The sequence below is a fragment of the Terrapene carolina genome, unplaced genomic scaffold (genome assembly GCF_002925995.2).
Source record: "Terrapene carolina triunguis isolate 2854851 unplaced genomic scaffold, T_m_triunguis-2.0 Scaffold84, whole genome shotgun sequence".
NCBI classification, from domain to species: domain Eukaryota; kingdom Metazoa; phylum Chordata; order Testudines; family Emydidae; genus Terrapene; species Terrapene triunguis.
Window position 1 is genome coordinate 36,625,014 of NW_020664435.1, and position 14,629 is coordinate 36,639,642.

The following is a 14,629-nucleotide window of genomic DNA, read 5'->3' on the forward strand; positions in this document are numbered from 1 at the left end:
TCTTCACAAAATATTCTGGGCCTGATTCTTCCCCATGGGATATGAGTAACTCCCACTCACTTGATTGTGCCCTGTGAAAGGAGAATCAGACCCTCTTCTTTGCAACTTCTTCATCGTCCATCTGTATGTTCACGTCTATCAGCATATCCAATATAAATATTAGTTTTTAGGGGGTTGTGAGCTAGATGGTGAGAGATTTAAAAATAAAAACAAAAAAAGTTACACTAGATCAAATAGTTTTTCGTAGCAATTAAAGATAAAAAAGACCTAGAAAGTCATTTAGTTGCTTTGTCGGTGACAGGTCTTTTCCCCATTATATATATATAGAGAGAGAGAGAGAGCGTTTTTCCCTGATGTTCCACTATTTTTTCCTTTTCTTAGTTTCATTCCATAACTCCTAGTTTTAACTCCTGTACCACCTACATAATTTCTCTTCCCTGCTGAGAGCCCCATCCTTCTAAGACAAAATTCCTATTGACTACAAATGGGAGTTTTGCGGCAGTATAACGTACAGCATCTGATCCTTGATATTTATACCCTTCAGATAATTGCTGCCAGTTATTATGTCTCACTATAGTTGTCATTTAGCCAATTGCTCTCTTAAGGCCTGCTCCTATGCCCATTGAAGTCAATGGCAATGCTCCCATTAACTTAAATGGTTCAGTTATTAAACTGGAGTCTGCTCTCTCATCCAAATCATAGAGGGTTGTGCCAAGAAGCAGGAGCAAGATCTTAATCCGGTGTCATTCAACTATTCTGGTAACATTCTATTCTATCTACTTTCAAATTTTAACTAATGGAAGCGTCTCTTGTTAAAACATTAACAACAAAACAGAACAAGGAAAGAAATCTGCACCTTCACTGACCCCCAAAAACCTAGTCCATTAGCTCACCCAGCCAAAGGGAATTCCGAAAATCTCATTTGGGCCTGACAATTTTGTGCCTAATAAGTAATACCTGAGATTACAATAATTGAAAGAAGTTAACAAAAAAGATTTTCTCCATTTTTCAGTGTTTATTTCATATGTTTAACAGCCCTTTGCATATAGTTAATTTCACTGTTTTCCTGATATTCAGTTTCCCCCGAACAGCTATAGGGAAGAAGAAAAATCTCTTATGCAATTTTTATTTTATAAAATAAGCAGCACATACTATTTAATGGTCATCAGAACCTGGATTTTTTTCTTATCAATATCAAAACATTCGAATTGTCATTGTCACTTTAAAATAAATGTCTATCGTGTCTAGCCTTGAGTTGGTTCACACAGTCAGTAACTGTTTTTATTTAGCCCCGGATGTTGTTACTAACATTCCTGTTCCATGCTGTGTCAGGGTTGCAATGTCTGTTTTTCTGCTAGAACTCTTTTTATAAAGGGTTTAAAAGATGCCGAGCAGAAGCCGGGTTTGGGAACAGGGTGATGTGGGGGGAAGTTTGGGTTATTTCGATTTAGCCGGTGCATAGGAATCAGCTTAGGGATTCCCTTCCTTGCTTACGGGCAGAACCTCTGGGCGCACCATGCCAGACAACGGGCTTCAGACTAGCCACTGCCTCCCCCCAAAATTGCCGCCCCACAGGCAGCAGCCCAGCTTATGTACAGACTTGGTGAGAGCAGAGTGGCCTGTGTACACCACAAGCTACATGGGAATGTACCCAGCATGAGCGAGGCCGGTATGGTGCATGTCTCGGACATCAGCACTCAGCCTTGAGCATGCGCTTAGTTCATCCCCCTCTGCACACAGTGCTGGCATGGCAGAGCAGGCATCAGTGACTCCTAGAGAAAGGGAGTTTGTCCGCCTCCCTGCTTAACCCCAAGCCCTGCTCCATCACCCCATCCTGTACCCGCCCCGAACCCAGCCTCCATGCCAGGGCACCAGGGGAGCATGGTGACCCCCAGCTCTGTAAAGCACACGGACACCTTTTCCCACGGCACGGGAGCCCACATAGAGTGCCCAGCTGCTACCCATAAGGTAGGGGAAAAGGCTTGCAAAGCACTCTGGCCCTTTCCCTCCTTCCCCTCCCTTCTCTAGCCCGCTCCTCAGTCACTCCCTTCCGTGTCTGATTCCTCCTTCCCCTCTCCTCATCCCCTCCTCTCCTTTGCTTGATCCTCCCACCCTGCCTCTTGCTTACCCTCCTCCTGCTCCCCCCACCCTGCCTCCTACTGATCCAGATTCCCCCCACACTTCCTACTGTCCCCTCCCAATCCCCCACCCTGCCTCCTACTGACCGATTCTCCCTGCCTCCTGACCCTCTCCTGCTCCCCCCATCCTGCCTCCTACCGACCCCCTCCTACTCTCCCCAATTCCCCATCTCCTTCTGACCCCCATCCTGATTCCCCCTACCCCCGCCCATCCCCTATCCTGCCTCCTAATGACCCCCTCCTGATCCCCCTGCCTCCTACTGACCCCAATTCCCCCTTCCCGCTTCTGACCCCCATCTTGATTCCCCCACCCTTCCTCCTCCTGACCCCCCCGACCCCCATCCTGCCTCCTACTGACCCCGATTCCCCCCACCTCCTACTGCCCCCTTCTGAGCCCCCCCCATTCCTAATGACCCCCACGATCCTGCACCCTGCCTACTGACCCTCTCCTGCTCTCCCCACCCTGCCTCCTACTGACCCCTTGATCCCCACCACGCCCTGCCCCCTCACCCCGAGCCCCTGCAAACTGCTCCGTCCCTCCCTGGGCCTGGGGAACCGTCCCCTCCCCCGGCCCCGCAGCCTTTGTGCGCACTGCAGGGCGGGCCGGGGCTGGGAGTGGCGAGACCCCGGCCCGGCCCCGCCTCTCGCTCGGAGCAGGGCGGGGCCGCCCGTCGGGCCGGGTTGGCTGGCTCGGGGCGGGCCGCGCGGCCGAGCCGAGCCGAGGGCGTGGCGGGGGTATAAGTACCGCCGCGGGCAGCCGCCGCCGTTCTCCTTCGCCTCTCTCGCTCCAGCAGCAGTCACCGGACCCACCGCCCCTCGGATTACAAAGCGCCGGCCGCCGCCATGAGCACCACCATGAGCAGCAAGAGCTCGTACCGCAGGATGTTCGGCGGCGGCAGCCGCCCCAGCACCTCGGGCAGCCGCTACATCACCTCCTCCAGCCGCTACTCGCTGGGCAGCGCCATCCGCCCCGGCAGCAGCCGCCTGGTCTCCTCCTCGCCCGGCGGCGTCTATGCCACCAAGTCCTCGGCCCTGCGGCTGCGGAGCAGCCTGCCCCCCACGCGGTTCATGCACGACACCGTGGACTTCTCGCTGGCCGATGCCATCAACACGGAGTTCAAGGCCAACCGCACCAACGAGAAGGTGGAGCTGCAGGAGCTGAACGACCGCTTCGCCAACTACATCGACAAGGTGCGCTTCCTGGAGCAGCAGAACAAGATCCTGGTGGCCGAGCTGGAGCAGCTCAAGGGCAAGGGCACCTCCCGCCTGGGGGACCTCTACGAGGAGGAGATGCGGGAGCTCCGCCGGCAGGTGGACCAGCTCACCAACGACAAAGCCAGGGTGGAGGTGGAGAGGGACAACCTGGCCGATGACATCCTGAGGCTCAGGGAGAAGTGAGTGCTCCGGGGGCGGATGGGTGGGGAGGGGGCGCCCAGGCTTCCACCCAAGTGCCAAGTGGGGAGCGAAGGGAACAATCTACAGCCCCAAAGTGCGAGAAGCTCCCCCGCCCCTCCTGCGCCTAAAAACTGCTTAAAGTTGTTCTGATGGGTCAGCCCCAACTAGATGGCTATTGAAGCTGAGTTTCAGCATCAAGAAGGTGGAGGGGGTGCACAGATCCAACCCACATGGATAACTAACTGGTGTGCACCCATAAGCTAACTTGCCTGCAGCCAAAACAAGGCTGATGTATATTAAAGGTGTTTCTAGTCCAGATTAAAGTTGAAGGAGCAGGCTTTTGTGGAAAACCATCATGGGTGGCTACCATTTTCTAGGGGAATCTCCAACTTGGATCTCTAGTATTTTGTTCAGACAGTGTAGTGAAAAGACCAAGTAAAAAGTTAGCTTTGCCTCTCTCTCATCTGAGTTCTTAGTACTTACTGTGTTGTACCATGGATCTGATCTTGAGGTTTTTGGTGGGTTTGAAAACTTTGGTTTGGCAAGTTAATCCACTTTTTAAATATTGCAGCCTAACAGAATCTGAATTTAGCAAAAGATTATTTAAAACCAACCCAAATCTAGGTCAGCCTCTTGTTGCTCATTAGCTGAATAAGCAGTAACGGTTTTGGCACTGCTTGTGTTAGGCTATCTGTGGATTTCAGACTGCTGTAACAGCAGAAAGCCTCAAAGCCCAGTCATGCAAACTTAATAAAGAGGGCACAGACTAGAAAAATGTCGGAATGAGATGCCTTTTGTCAGAGGCCCCATCTTCCCCCTGACTGGGATGTTGGCTGGGTGTGGCTACCAGCTGGATTTGAACAGACACTAGTGCTGTTTTTTTTTCTTTCTCTAGTTCATTTGTTTAATCAATATGCTACTATTTTCAGGTTGCAAGAAGAGATGATTCAGCGAGAAGAAGCTGAAAGCACCCTGCAATCTTTCAGACAGGTTTGTAATCCTCTCTGCATATTAAAATACATAATAAGGAGCACACTGAATGTAAATCCAAATGTGTAAAGTTGGCATAATGTCCAAGTCGGATGTAGAGCCACCTAGTGGTAAAAAGCAACTTGTAAAGGTGCAAGACTTCTCTGTGCCTCCAGGAGGTTACTCTTATCAAGGGCACTGCCATTCCTTTAGTCTAGAACTGATAAAACTGGAAACAGTTAACTTTTAAAGTATTATCTAGAGATTCTACTAAAACATATAGCAGATCTGACACTTTTGAATGTATTTGCAATAAGTAAATTGAAATAGAAATGTTGGCTTGCATGACCTAGGTACAATGTCTAACACATCAGAGGTGAACTCTTAAAGCAGAGAATGGACAAGTGTAGAAATAAGACTCTAGATTTATTTTTTTTTGTGAGGGACTCATTTTTTTTAATGAGAATCCACCAGTCCTCATGTCATAACTACTTGTTTTCTTTAGGGTGGTGGTGGTGGTGATATAGATATAGTGGGGAGGGGAACAGCTTTTGTTTTGCTTTATCCAAGACTAGCCTATTCTACAAAAGTGCACCAATGTGGAATCACTTTCTGATCCAATAAGGGCGAAAGGGAGCCATCTGTTCGCTTGGCTGAAGGGTATTAATGGTTTCTATGGGATTCACTATGGAATGCAGATACAGGCATTATGGCAAGTGTGGTGGCAGCAGATTGAAATAATAGAACTCTTTGTATAGAAGAGCGGCTTGCTGCAGGCTGCATTCTTACTGAATGTGTAATGATGTAAGCGTATTTTAGAGAAATGTTTTATAACATCAGTTATTTTAGATATGACCCAGTCTTGAAATTCCTAGTGCAGGACTCCATTATGTGACTTGACTGACTTAGCTATGCTGCTCTGAAATTCTTGCAAAATAAGAACTGCTCTAACATGTGAGAATTTTCATGTTAGGGCTATCTACTGATCGGTCAGACAACTTCTCTTTCTGGTGGCCTTCAGATTTTAGGGGAGGGTCATGACCAGCCATCCTAGTTTTCTGTGATTTAAATTAAAAAAAGTTGAGTTTTTTTTGTTTTTTGTTCTGTGATTAAAATGGAATGCTGAACTTTAATTCCCTAGTCACAAAATATATATATAGGTATCAGTTGAACACAAGGTTTTTACTGATAATTAAAATTTTTAAGGAAGTTTGAAACCTACCAGTGCCATAGATCATATTAATCAAATTAATAGAATTGCAATTTGTATTTCTTACATGTGCCAAACACTTCCGTCTTTTATACAGTAGAACCCCATTTATCCAAGCCTCCATTATCTGGCTCTCCGTATAACCAAACCACCAGCCACCTGTGACTCACTGCCCGAGCTCCCCCATCTTAAAATAAGGGGTAGAAAGCTCTTTGCCAGTTCTCCTGATTATCTGAGTTTTTGATTATCTGATCTGGCCCCAGTCACATTGAAACTCTGTTTATCTGATCTAATTGTATGTCTTACTTTTTTTCCACAAAATATAAAGACTAAATATTCTCTATAAAAACAGAAAATTTGGTGGGTTTTTTTTGGGGGGGGGGGGAAGGGGGCTTTGTTTTTTTCCCCATGGCAAACAGATTTCTAGGATCCCTAGTCATGATATCAAAAGTTAATAGCAATCAGGTCATAAGATTGTGTGTATACTGGGTTTTTCTTTAAAAGAAATTCTCAAAGGAGAACATTGAGTCATCTAAACTTCAATGTGAATTGTAAGCTGTCTAGATAACTTACTACTTTTAGTAAGAAACTAGGCTTCAGTTGGCATACAGGTTTTGAGCTCTTTGGAGCATTTTACAGTGTTGGACTGCGACTTGGAAGACCTGGATTCTATCCCAGCTCTGCTAGTTGCTTGCTGGTAATGTTGGATAACACATCACCCATCTGTGCCTCAGTTTCCCCATTTTACAGGGGAGGGAGGGAATTACCTCCTTTGTAAAGTGCTTTGAGATCTACTGATGAGCACTATATTAAAAGCAACTATGGGTGTTCTTGCAACCTCAGCCTTTCTTTTCATTAGTTAACAACAAACCCAAAACTTCTAACTCGAGTTTGGACTTCTTGATATTTTAAAGAACTTGCCTCAAGACTTTTTTCAAAAGAGACTATCACTGTGGAAAGGCATTACAAGAATTCCTTTTCCTTTTATCTCCAGCCAGCTGGGCTCAGATGTGGCTTGGGTCACAGTTACTTAGTCTGGTATTCTAGAGTCCCTAGTGGATGTCTGTCTAAATGACAACCAGAAGTTTGCCAATCAAGCTGAATTGTGCCAATGTAGTCCCAAGCCTTGCTCAAGACAAATAGCATGAGCTCTTTATGTAAGAATGAAAGCATTGAAAAATGGAGTTGCTTGCCTGAAATGTGGAAGATACCAGGCATCCTTAATGAACTTCAATATATTCTTTAAATACAGAAGAAATTGATGTTTCACAACATCAGGCTTGTCTAACACTGTTGCACTGGCTTACCTAATAATGTAATTGACTTAAACTGGTGTAAAGTCCTGCATAGGCATTCTTAAATGTACTTAACCTTGATCTAGTATCACTGAGCTGAACTCAGCAAGGAATCTAGTTAAACTGGTTTAAATCTGGCCTAATTTATTAAAGGTGTACAAAGGGTCTTGCACTTGTGTTTTTAAAGGGACACAGTTCTTTCAAACTGATGTAACTGTCGGGGGGGGGGGGGAAGGGGGTGCTCTCAGCATGCACTCTGTTAAACATTTTGGCATATTCCATAGACTGGATTATACTTAATTGCCATATATGCTAATAGCATAAATGATGATTGTATTCTAATAAGCAGGTCACTCAAAAGTGATTTTTGCAGCTCTGCAATATCTCAATCCTTGCTGTACCTAGATGCCTAGTACCACCATTAATATTAAAGAGAATGGGATACATGTACTGAACCTTTAAGATGTAAGGTGTCAGTAATACTTGATGCATAGAATTCAGTATTTAATACTGGTCAGCAGAAATAGCGGCACTAACCATAAATTTTACTGAAGACCTGTTAAGACTTAACTCACATTCAGTATGCGTGCCACTGTCTTGGGTCTGACTACAAATGACTTGCACACTTTAAGGTAGGAAAACCGCAGGAAGTTTTAAAGAGCGTGCATTTGAGGAATAAAAAAGCCTAAACAATCAAGCATTGGCATGACAAATATCTTTCCCTTAGTAAATGGATTGCAAAAGTTTGACATGCAAAGCTAAATATATAGCTTGCTCTGGACTTTCCTTCTCAAGAAGGAACAGCCTTAGTCTTCCTACCAGAGCACAGAAGCTTCATGCTATTTCAACCTTTAAGTATAGTTTCAGAGAACTGTAGGATACTATTTTTGTGGCACTTAAAATTCCACATCAGAACAGCAAAATAACACTAGTGTGGTAAGAGCTGTTCTGAAAGTAAGCAAATAAGTTCACTTGCATTACATAGTTCAACAGGTAGCTTTTCATTCTGAAGCGGTTATTTGATGCATCTGAGTTCATCATTTGGTAAAGCTTCAATGAGTTGCTTGCTTTGGGGCACAACCAGGTAGTGAGTGCATCAGTACAAAGAATGAGTTACTGCAATGTATACCCAGCTAGTCTGGTACTAGGGAATATGTCTGAGAGCCCATGGCAAGACTGACTACTTGGCTCAAATTCAGAGATGCATCTAAAAAAATACAGGCTTATCCAGTCCTCCAAAATAATTTTGTCCATCACTATGAATATGCTTAAAAACAAGTCCAAGTAAATATTCAAATCTGTGCATGATCTAATTGCATATCTGGCTCCAACACACTGCTTTGAAAACTTAGCCCTGATGCTAGGACTACAGGGCTTCTTAACCACTCTAACGTGGCCCTCCAAACGGGGGAAAAGAAGATTTTGATTACAAGTTGTGCTTAAATTAACTTAAACTTCATTCAGTTCATTAAACTATATTGCGTTGTGCTCATGTAATGGACACACATGTAGGTAAGTTGGAACATCTCCAACTAAAGTTTATCAAGTTAGTCCCTCTATTGTAGGCTGTTACAACCTGTTGGGTCAATTTGAAGTTTATGGCATACTTGTAGTTCAAGACTTATCAGGTACCACTGGTTAAAATGGGTGGGGGGAATGCTAACCATTACTTCTGGTGTATGCCAGATGTGCCATCAATTTAAGATTTAATATGTAAATGATCCCCTTAAATTCTATGAATCTTTGACAGTGTGCACAAGGTAGATAATTGAATTTGTATAGCAACCTCCTTCCAGAATGCCTTGACCTTAAAAGCTCTTTAGATCGTACACAATTAACCCACCAATGAATTCTTCCCCTCTGAAATAAAGCCTGGTGCCAAGTTGAGCACTAGTAGTGCTATCTAGTTGTGTAATGAGGACGGTATGCAGTAACCTCAAATAGAAGGTAGGGAGGTGTTCTGATGAATAAAATACACCACATTTTTTTTTCTAGGGATAGGATTTTTGCTGGAGTTTGGATTAATGTTGCCAGAGAATTTGGCAAGAAATTGCCTAACTTTGTTATCCTGACTCTCATATTTATTATCTTCTGATGAAGGATGCATAAAAAATACTTCAGAAAAATCCAAATGGTTTTGACATGGACTGAAACATGTGCTGCTTGATTGAATGTTTATGTATAGTGTGTGTGTGTGTGTGTGTGTGTGTGTCTACAATTGACATGCAACTCTGTGCATGCAAGTACCTAATTTGCAAATAGATTTCAGATTATTTCTGGCTATAGACTTTCAGGTAGGTCACTCTGTGCTGCTTGACTTTGGCTCAAATGAGCAGTAAACTTGCTTGTTACACTGATTCATTTTTCCCCCCCTCTTACTATTAGTATAGTGACCTTGCTAAATGATCTTTCCCTTTAATTAGGATGTTGACAATGCCTCTCTGGCACGTCTTGATCTTGAGCGCAAAGTTGAGTCCTTGCAAGAAGAGATTGTCTTCTTGAAGAAGCTTCATGATGAGGTAAGATGCATCTTCATTAGATTATTAATCTGTACCTTCTATCATAGAACTGTACTTGACTGTCCACTCTTTTCTTAAGGAAATTCGTGAACTGCAGGTCCAGATTCAGGAACAACACATCCAAATTGATGTGGATGTTGCTAAACCAGATCTCACTGCTGCCCTGCGTGATGTCCGTCAGCAGTATGAAAGTGTTGCTACTAAGAATCTTCAGGAAGCTGAAGAATGGTACAAGTCCAAGGTAAGTGAATGGCTCTTATGTGGCAATAAGGATATTTGGCTTAACTTTACGTTTTAGATATCCACGATAGCTTTGCCATAATGCATAACTACTTACATCCAGGAGGCAAGGCTTTATCTAACTTTCCCAAATCAGGAAAACAGGTACAGCCTGTCACGAATCTACACTAGGCCTTGATCCATAATACTGTGTCAAGAACCTAGATACTACAGTAGTTAGTTTAATGTCCATTTTGTCATCTTTCCTATTCTTTGCATAGCTAGAGGCATCCCATGTATTGAAGGGTGGCTTGTGTACTGATGAGCTGGTAGAGGAAGGAATGGATGGGTGAAGATATAGCACAACATACATTTAGATAAAGAATGATGAACGCTAACTTCAGAAAATGTGTTAATTTCATTTTTACCATCAAATTAGAGAATGAAGAGCTGTAACAGCATGACACTAGTTCGGAGCGTTTGTTTTAAATATTAAGATCTTTCTATGTGCAGTCTTACTCACCTCAAAATCCTCTGACCTTTATCTGGGACACTGGCATATGATCAGTTTTTGTTAAAGTATTATACTAACTGTAAATCTGGCTTGTTCAACAGTTTGCAGATCTCTCTGAAGCTGCTACTAGGAACAATGATGCCCTACGTCAGGCCAAACAGGAAGCTAATGAGTACCGTAGACAAATACAGACCCTCACCTGCGAAGTTGATGCACTTAAAGGAACTGTAAGTGAAAGATACCACTCAGCTGTTACTACTTATGCTGTTATCTTGTCACATTACAATATAAATAAATGTTAAGATGGATGTGAATGGAAGTGACCTATCAAACAAGATGGCAGTCTAAAATAGACTTCTAAAATATAAGCTAAAGGTCCTTTTTGATTAACTTGCATCTTTCAGCTGTGTGCTGGCTGGCTATTATGGAATGGAAACTTGGGGTGAAGGAGGTGACTTCAGCTTTGACACCTTATTTTTAAAGCTGAAGTATTGAGCAGTGTATACAAGCTGAGTAACAAAGATTAATCCACTGTTAACTAATCTTGCACTTCACACCATGTTTACTCCTTGTTAGTTATATTTCCCTTTGAAAAACAAAAGGCTTCATATCTAATTTTAATATTTGTATATTGGTACCTCTATGAAACAAAGCAAGATTTAAAGAATGGACAAGTTTTTTCCCTGTATAACTAAGCAAATCTAAGATTGAAGTTTCCACATTAAGTAGAATTTGACAATAACTAGGCACACTGTCAATGCTACAAATCTAGGTCTCTGAAAATAAACCACTGACTTGATTTGTACTACATGAAACTTGCAGGTGAGGTTTCTCAGGGGCTGCTCTTGGATTGTGACACAAGAAACCTAGGGATAATACCACCAACTTCCACTCCAAATGCAAGGTGCACTGTGACCTTGCCTCTTCTGATATGTAAATGTTGCTGTTGGTTTGTAGTTAAACACTACGTTGCTCCCATAATTCACCCATGAGGATGAAAGAGCTAACAAATGGCAGATGTTAGTCATGTCACTTTCTTTAGCACCTTCCACTAGTGCATTAATTAGTGGTGAGGGTATTATTCTTCTAGAATAGAACATGTGGGGCAGGTATGTGGTGGTAAACACCCAATAGGTGATGGCTGACAGCTACTAAACTGCAGCCAACACTTGACTTGAAAATTCTCTTGCAGAATGAATCCCTGGAGCGCCAGATGCGTGAAATGGAGGACAACTTTGCTGTTGAAGCTGCTAACTATCAAGACACTATTGCCCGTCTGCAGGACGAAATCCAAAACATGAAGGAAGAAATGGCTCGCCATCTTCATGAGTACCAAGAACTGCTGAATGTCAAGATGGCTCTTGATATTGAGATTGCTACATATAGAAAACTGTTGGAGGGAGAGGAGAGCAGGTAGATAAAACTAATGCAAATATGACCAGAAACTCTGAAGAGTAGCTGCTATAAGAATTACCAAATTCCAGAGACTAGCTTCACTAAACTTTAATTCTCTTTTGCAGAATTACCATGCCTATTCCAACTTTTGCTTCCTTGAACCTGAGGGGTAAGTAGTATCTAATTTCTCATGAACAGTGTAGGAAGCTTCTTTCACAACTTGTATCCTTTTGCTGTGGTAAACTAATACTCTAAAGACAGCTTCCTTTTAGCCTGGTATAATTGATTCAGGTTTTGATATCCAAACCCAGATGTTGTTCATTTAACACCAGAGACCACTAATTCAAATGTTGGTATTTTAAGTACTTGTTTTGAGTGGATGGGGCACTTTTTTAACTTCAGGAAGATTCCTTATAATAAGTTCATAACAAAACTCTACAGCCAGTATTTTGTGGCTAGTAATCTTGGATACCCAACTGAAGACAATTTAAAAGGGTTTTTTCTGAAGGCAGGAACTCAATGCTTCCTGAAAATCAGGCCCTTTTGAGGTGCCAAAAGGAGCACCAGAAAATCAACACCAGGATCATTAGCCACTTCCAGAACTCTTGCCTACATCTAAGCAAGATATCTGAATTAAAGAGTTGGTTGTAGCCAGTTAGGGTATGTCTACACCCAGCCGCTAGTTCGGCGGCTGGCAATCGAAGTTCTGGGTTTGACTTATCGCGTCTTGTCTGGACGCGATAAGTCGAACCAGGAAGTGCTCGCTGTCGACTGCGGTACTCCAGCTAGACGAGAGGAGTACCGCGGAGTCGACGGGGGAGCCTGCCTGCCGCGTGTGGACCGAGGTAAGTTCGAACTAAGGTACTTCGAACTTCAGCTATGTTATTCATGTAGCTGAAGTTGCATACCTTAGTTCGATTTGGGGGTTTAGTGTAGACCAAGCCTTACTTGTCATTAAAATAACCTCAGACTGGAGCCCCCTGTATTGAGTAATTTCTGTAAGTGATCTGGAGAGAGACCTCCTAAACGGTGTTTGAAATCTTACTTTGACAATGGTTGATCAGAATTAAGAGATGACTAAAATTACAAAACCTCTAGCAATTTTAGGATCTTAATTGTTGGTGCCTGGCACTTGTCATGCTATGAAGTGCATCAGTCTTACATGATAGAATGGACAGATTCTTTACAGGAATGTGCAATAGCAAATGAGTAACTTAAACTAGATCACTGAAGAATCATAACAGACCAATAATTTTACATCTGCAGAAACCAACATTGAGTCTCACCCTATGGTTGACACCCACGCAAAGAGGACACTCTTAATTAAGACTGTTGAAACCAGAGATGGACAGGTTGGTGCCAATTTCAGTTTCTTTTAGTGGAGAAGGAAGTAAAACAAATGACAAATATAGACATAACACTGTACATCACGACAAGCTATTAGTTAGTACCATTCTAACTTCATTTACCAAACAGTGCATGCTTTAAGTACCTTACCCAAGCTACAGTAGTGCTAACACAGTATAGTAACATGCATTTGGGCTGAATATTTTGTACAGATCAGAATGTGCTAACTGCAACCTTCAAACTAGGGACTTCTCTATGCCGGGATGGCACAACATTCATAACCATGCTGTAAAGATGCATCTGTCCAAGGCTGCTACTTCTGTTTTCTCAGATTAGACCTAGAGAGATGGATTAGCTGGTTCTGAAATATCATTCCTAAAAGTGACTTAGTTCTACAATATGGCAGGCAAATAAGGTGCTTGTAAACAAAAGGTATAATCTTATTTTCCCCCATGCCTTTTTGCTCACTTTCAACTAGGAATTTAATCAACCAATCGCAGACTTCTCTGTGAGTGGTTGTCATCAACTTCCACTTATGCCATAGTGGAAGTTTTATTAGCTGTGTTAATAGTATACTAGAATAAATCTGTAAAACTAGTTTTAATCAGATGTCTTGAGTATTGAAATTGCTCAGAATTAATGTAAGCTGTCTTATTCTTCAACAGGTTATCAATGAAACTTCCCAGCATCACGATGATCTGGAGTGAAAACCCTAGAGAAACTGCACATTTCTCACTTGTGCAGTGAAAAGATTCTTACCAGCAAAATTTAAAAAGTCCCTGTCTTAAAGGAAGAAACAGCTTAAGTGCCTTTCTGCAGTTTTTCCAAAAGCGCAAGATTATTATGCTAGAGAATAGGTATTAGATCTTGCAAACTGACTCTCCCTGAAGGTTTAGAGTTTACAATGGAGTCTAGTTTACAGATAGCAATATCTTGTGCTGCAATACTGTTTAAGTTTCTGAATTCAATAAAACTACTTTTTCCAGCACAGTATGAGCAATTTCACTGCTTCAATAAATATTTGGAAAATGGTTTTTTAATGTGTTGTAATTTGTTAAACACTGATCGCTTTCCCCCAGAAAGCATCGGAATAGCAACTCTGTGCTGAAAGTACCTAACAACCTGCACAACTCCATTAATGACAGTTGCATGGAACTTCCTTAGAATCAGCAAAAACACTTGGAAGAAACTTACATTTGTATTCACTTCCTCAACTTTGGCTTGCTTCAAATTATGATACACAGGGCCACTGGACCACTCACATTGAATTAAATGGACTACACCAGTGGTTCTCAAACTTTTGTACTAAGGACCCCTTTCACATAGCAAGCCTCTGAGAGCAACCCCCCTTGTACATTAAAAACAAAATAGGGCTATTTTTACAAATATCTGACCATGTCCCACAATCAAACCACTTCCTGATGGAGAAGTGAAGCTGTGCTTTTAATGGCAGGTGAGCATAGGCTTTGGTGGCATGAGACAGTGTTTGTGTGTGACTTTGCCCCAGATTTAAGATATTCAGTAAGCCATTTGACTTAGCTGTCTTTTTTCCTTATCTAAAGTAGTAATAACATAACTTTGCAAATATTTTGCATCAGTACCTCACAGGATCAAATTTTTGTACAGGT

The 14,629-nt window shown here is 42.6% G+C and overlaps 1 protein-coding gene across 1 annotated transcript; it reads left to right on the plus strand.

Moving 5' to 3' along the window:
• Positions 1–2,896: 2,896 nt before the first annotated feature.
• VIM (vimentin) lies at positions 2,897–14,033 on the plus strand. The gene is made up of 9 exons (XM_024193330.3): positions 2,897–3,532; positions 4,463–4,523; positions 9,431–9,526; positions 9,606–9,767; positions 10,361–10,486; positions 11,452–11,672; positions 11,780–11,823; positions 12,921–13,006; positions 13,667–14,033. Exons 1-9 carry the CDS (start codon positions 2,982–2,984, stop codon positions 13,706–13,708), a joined length of 1,389 nt encoding a protein of 462 aa, XP_024049098.1. The 5' UTR covers positions 2,897–2,981; the 3' UTR covers positions 13,709–14,033.
• Positions 14,034–14,629: the final 596 nt, after the last annotated feature.

What these genes read in the sequence shown, in the direction of transcription:
- VIM (XM_024193330.3), top strand. Translation starts at nt 2,982, where the DNA reads ATGAGCACCACCATGAGCAGCAAGAGCTCGTACCGCAGGATGTTCGGC. An exon ending in TGAAGAAGCTTCATGATGAG is followed by an intron (nt 9,527 to 9,605) that starts GTAAGATGCATC and finishes TCTTTTCTTAAG; the next exon opens with GAAATTCGTGAACTGCAGGT. An exon ending in TTGAAACCAGAGATGGACAG is followed by an intron (nt 13,007 to 13,666) that starts GTTGGTGCCAAT and finishes ATTCTTCAACAG; the next exon opens with GTTATCAATGAAACTTCCCA.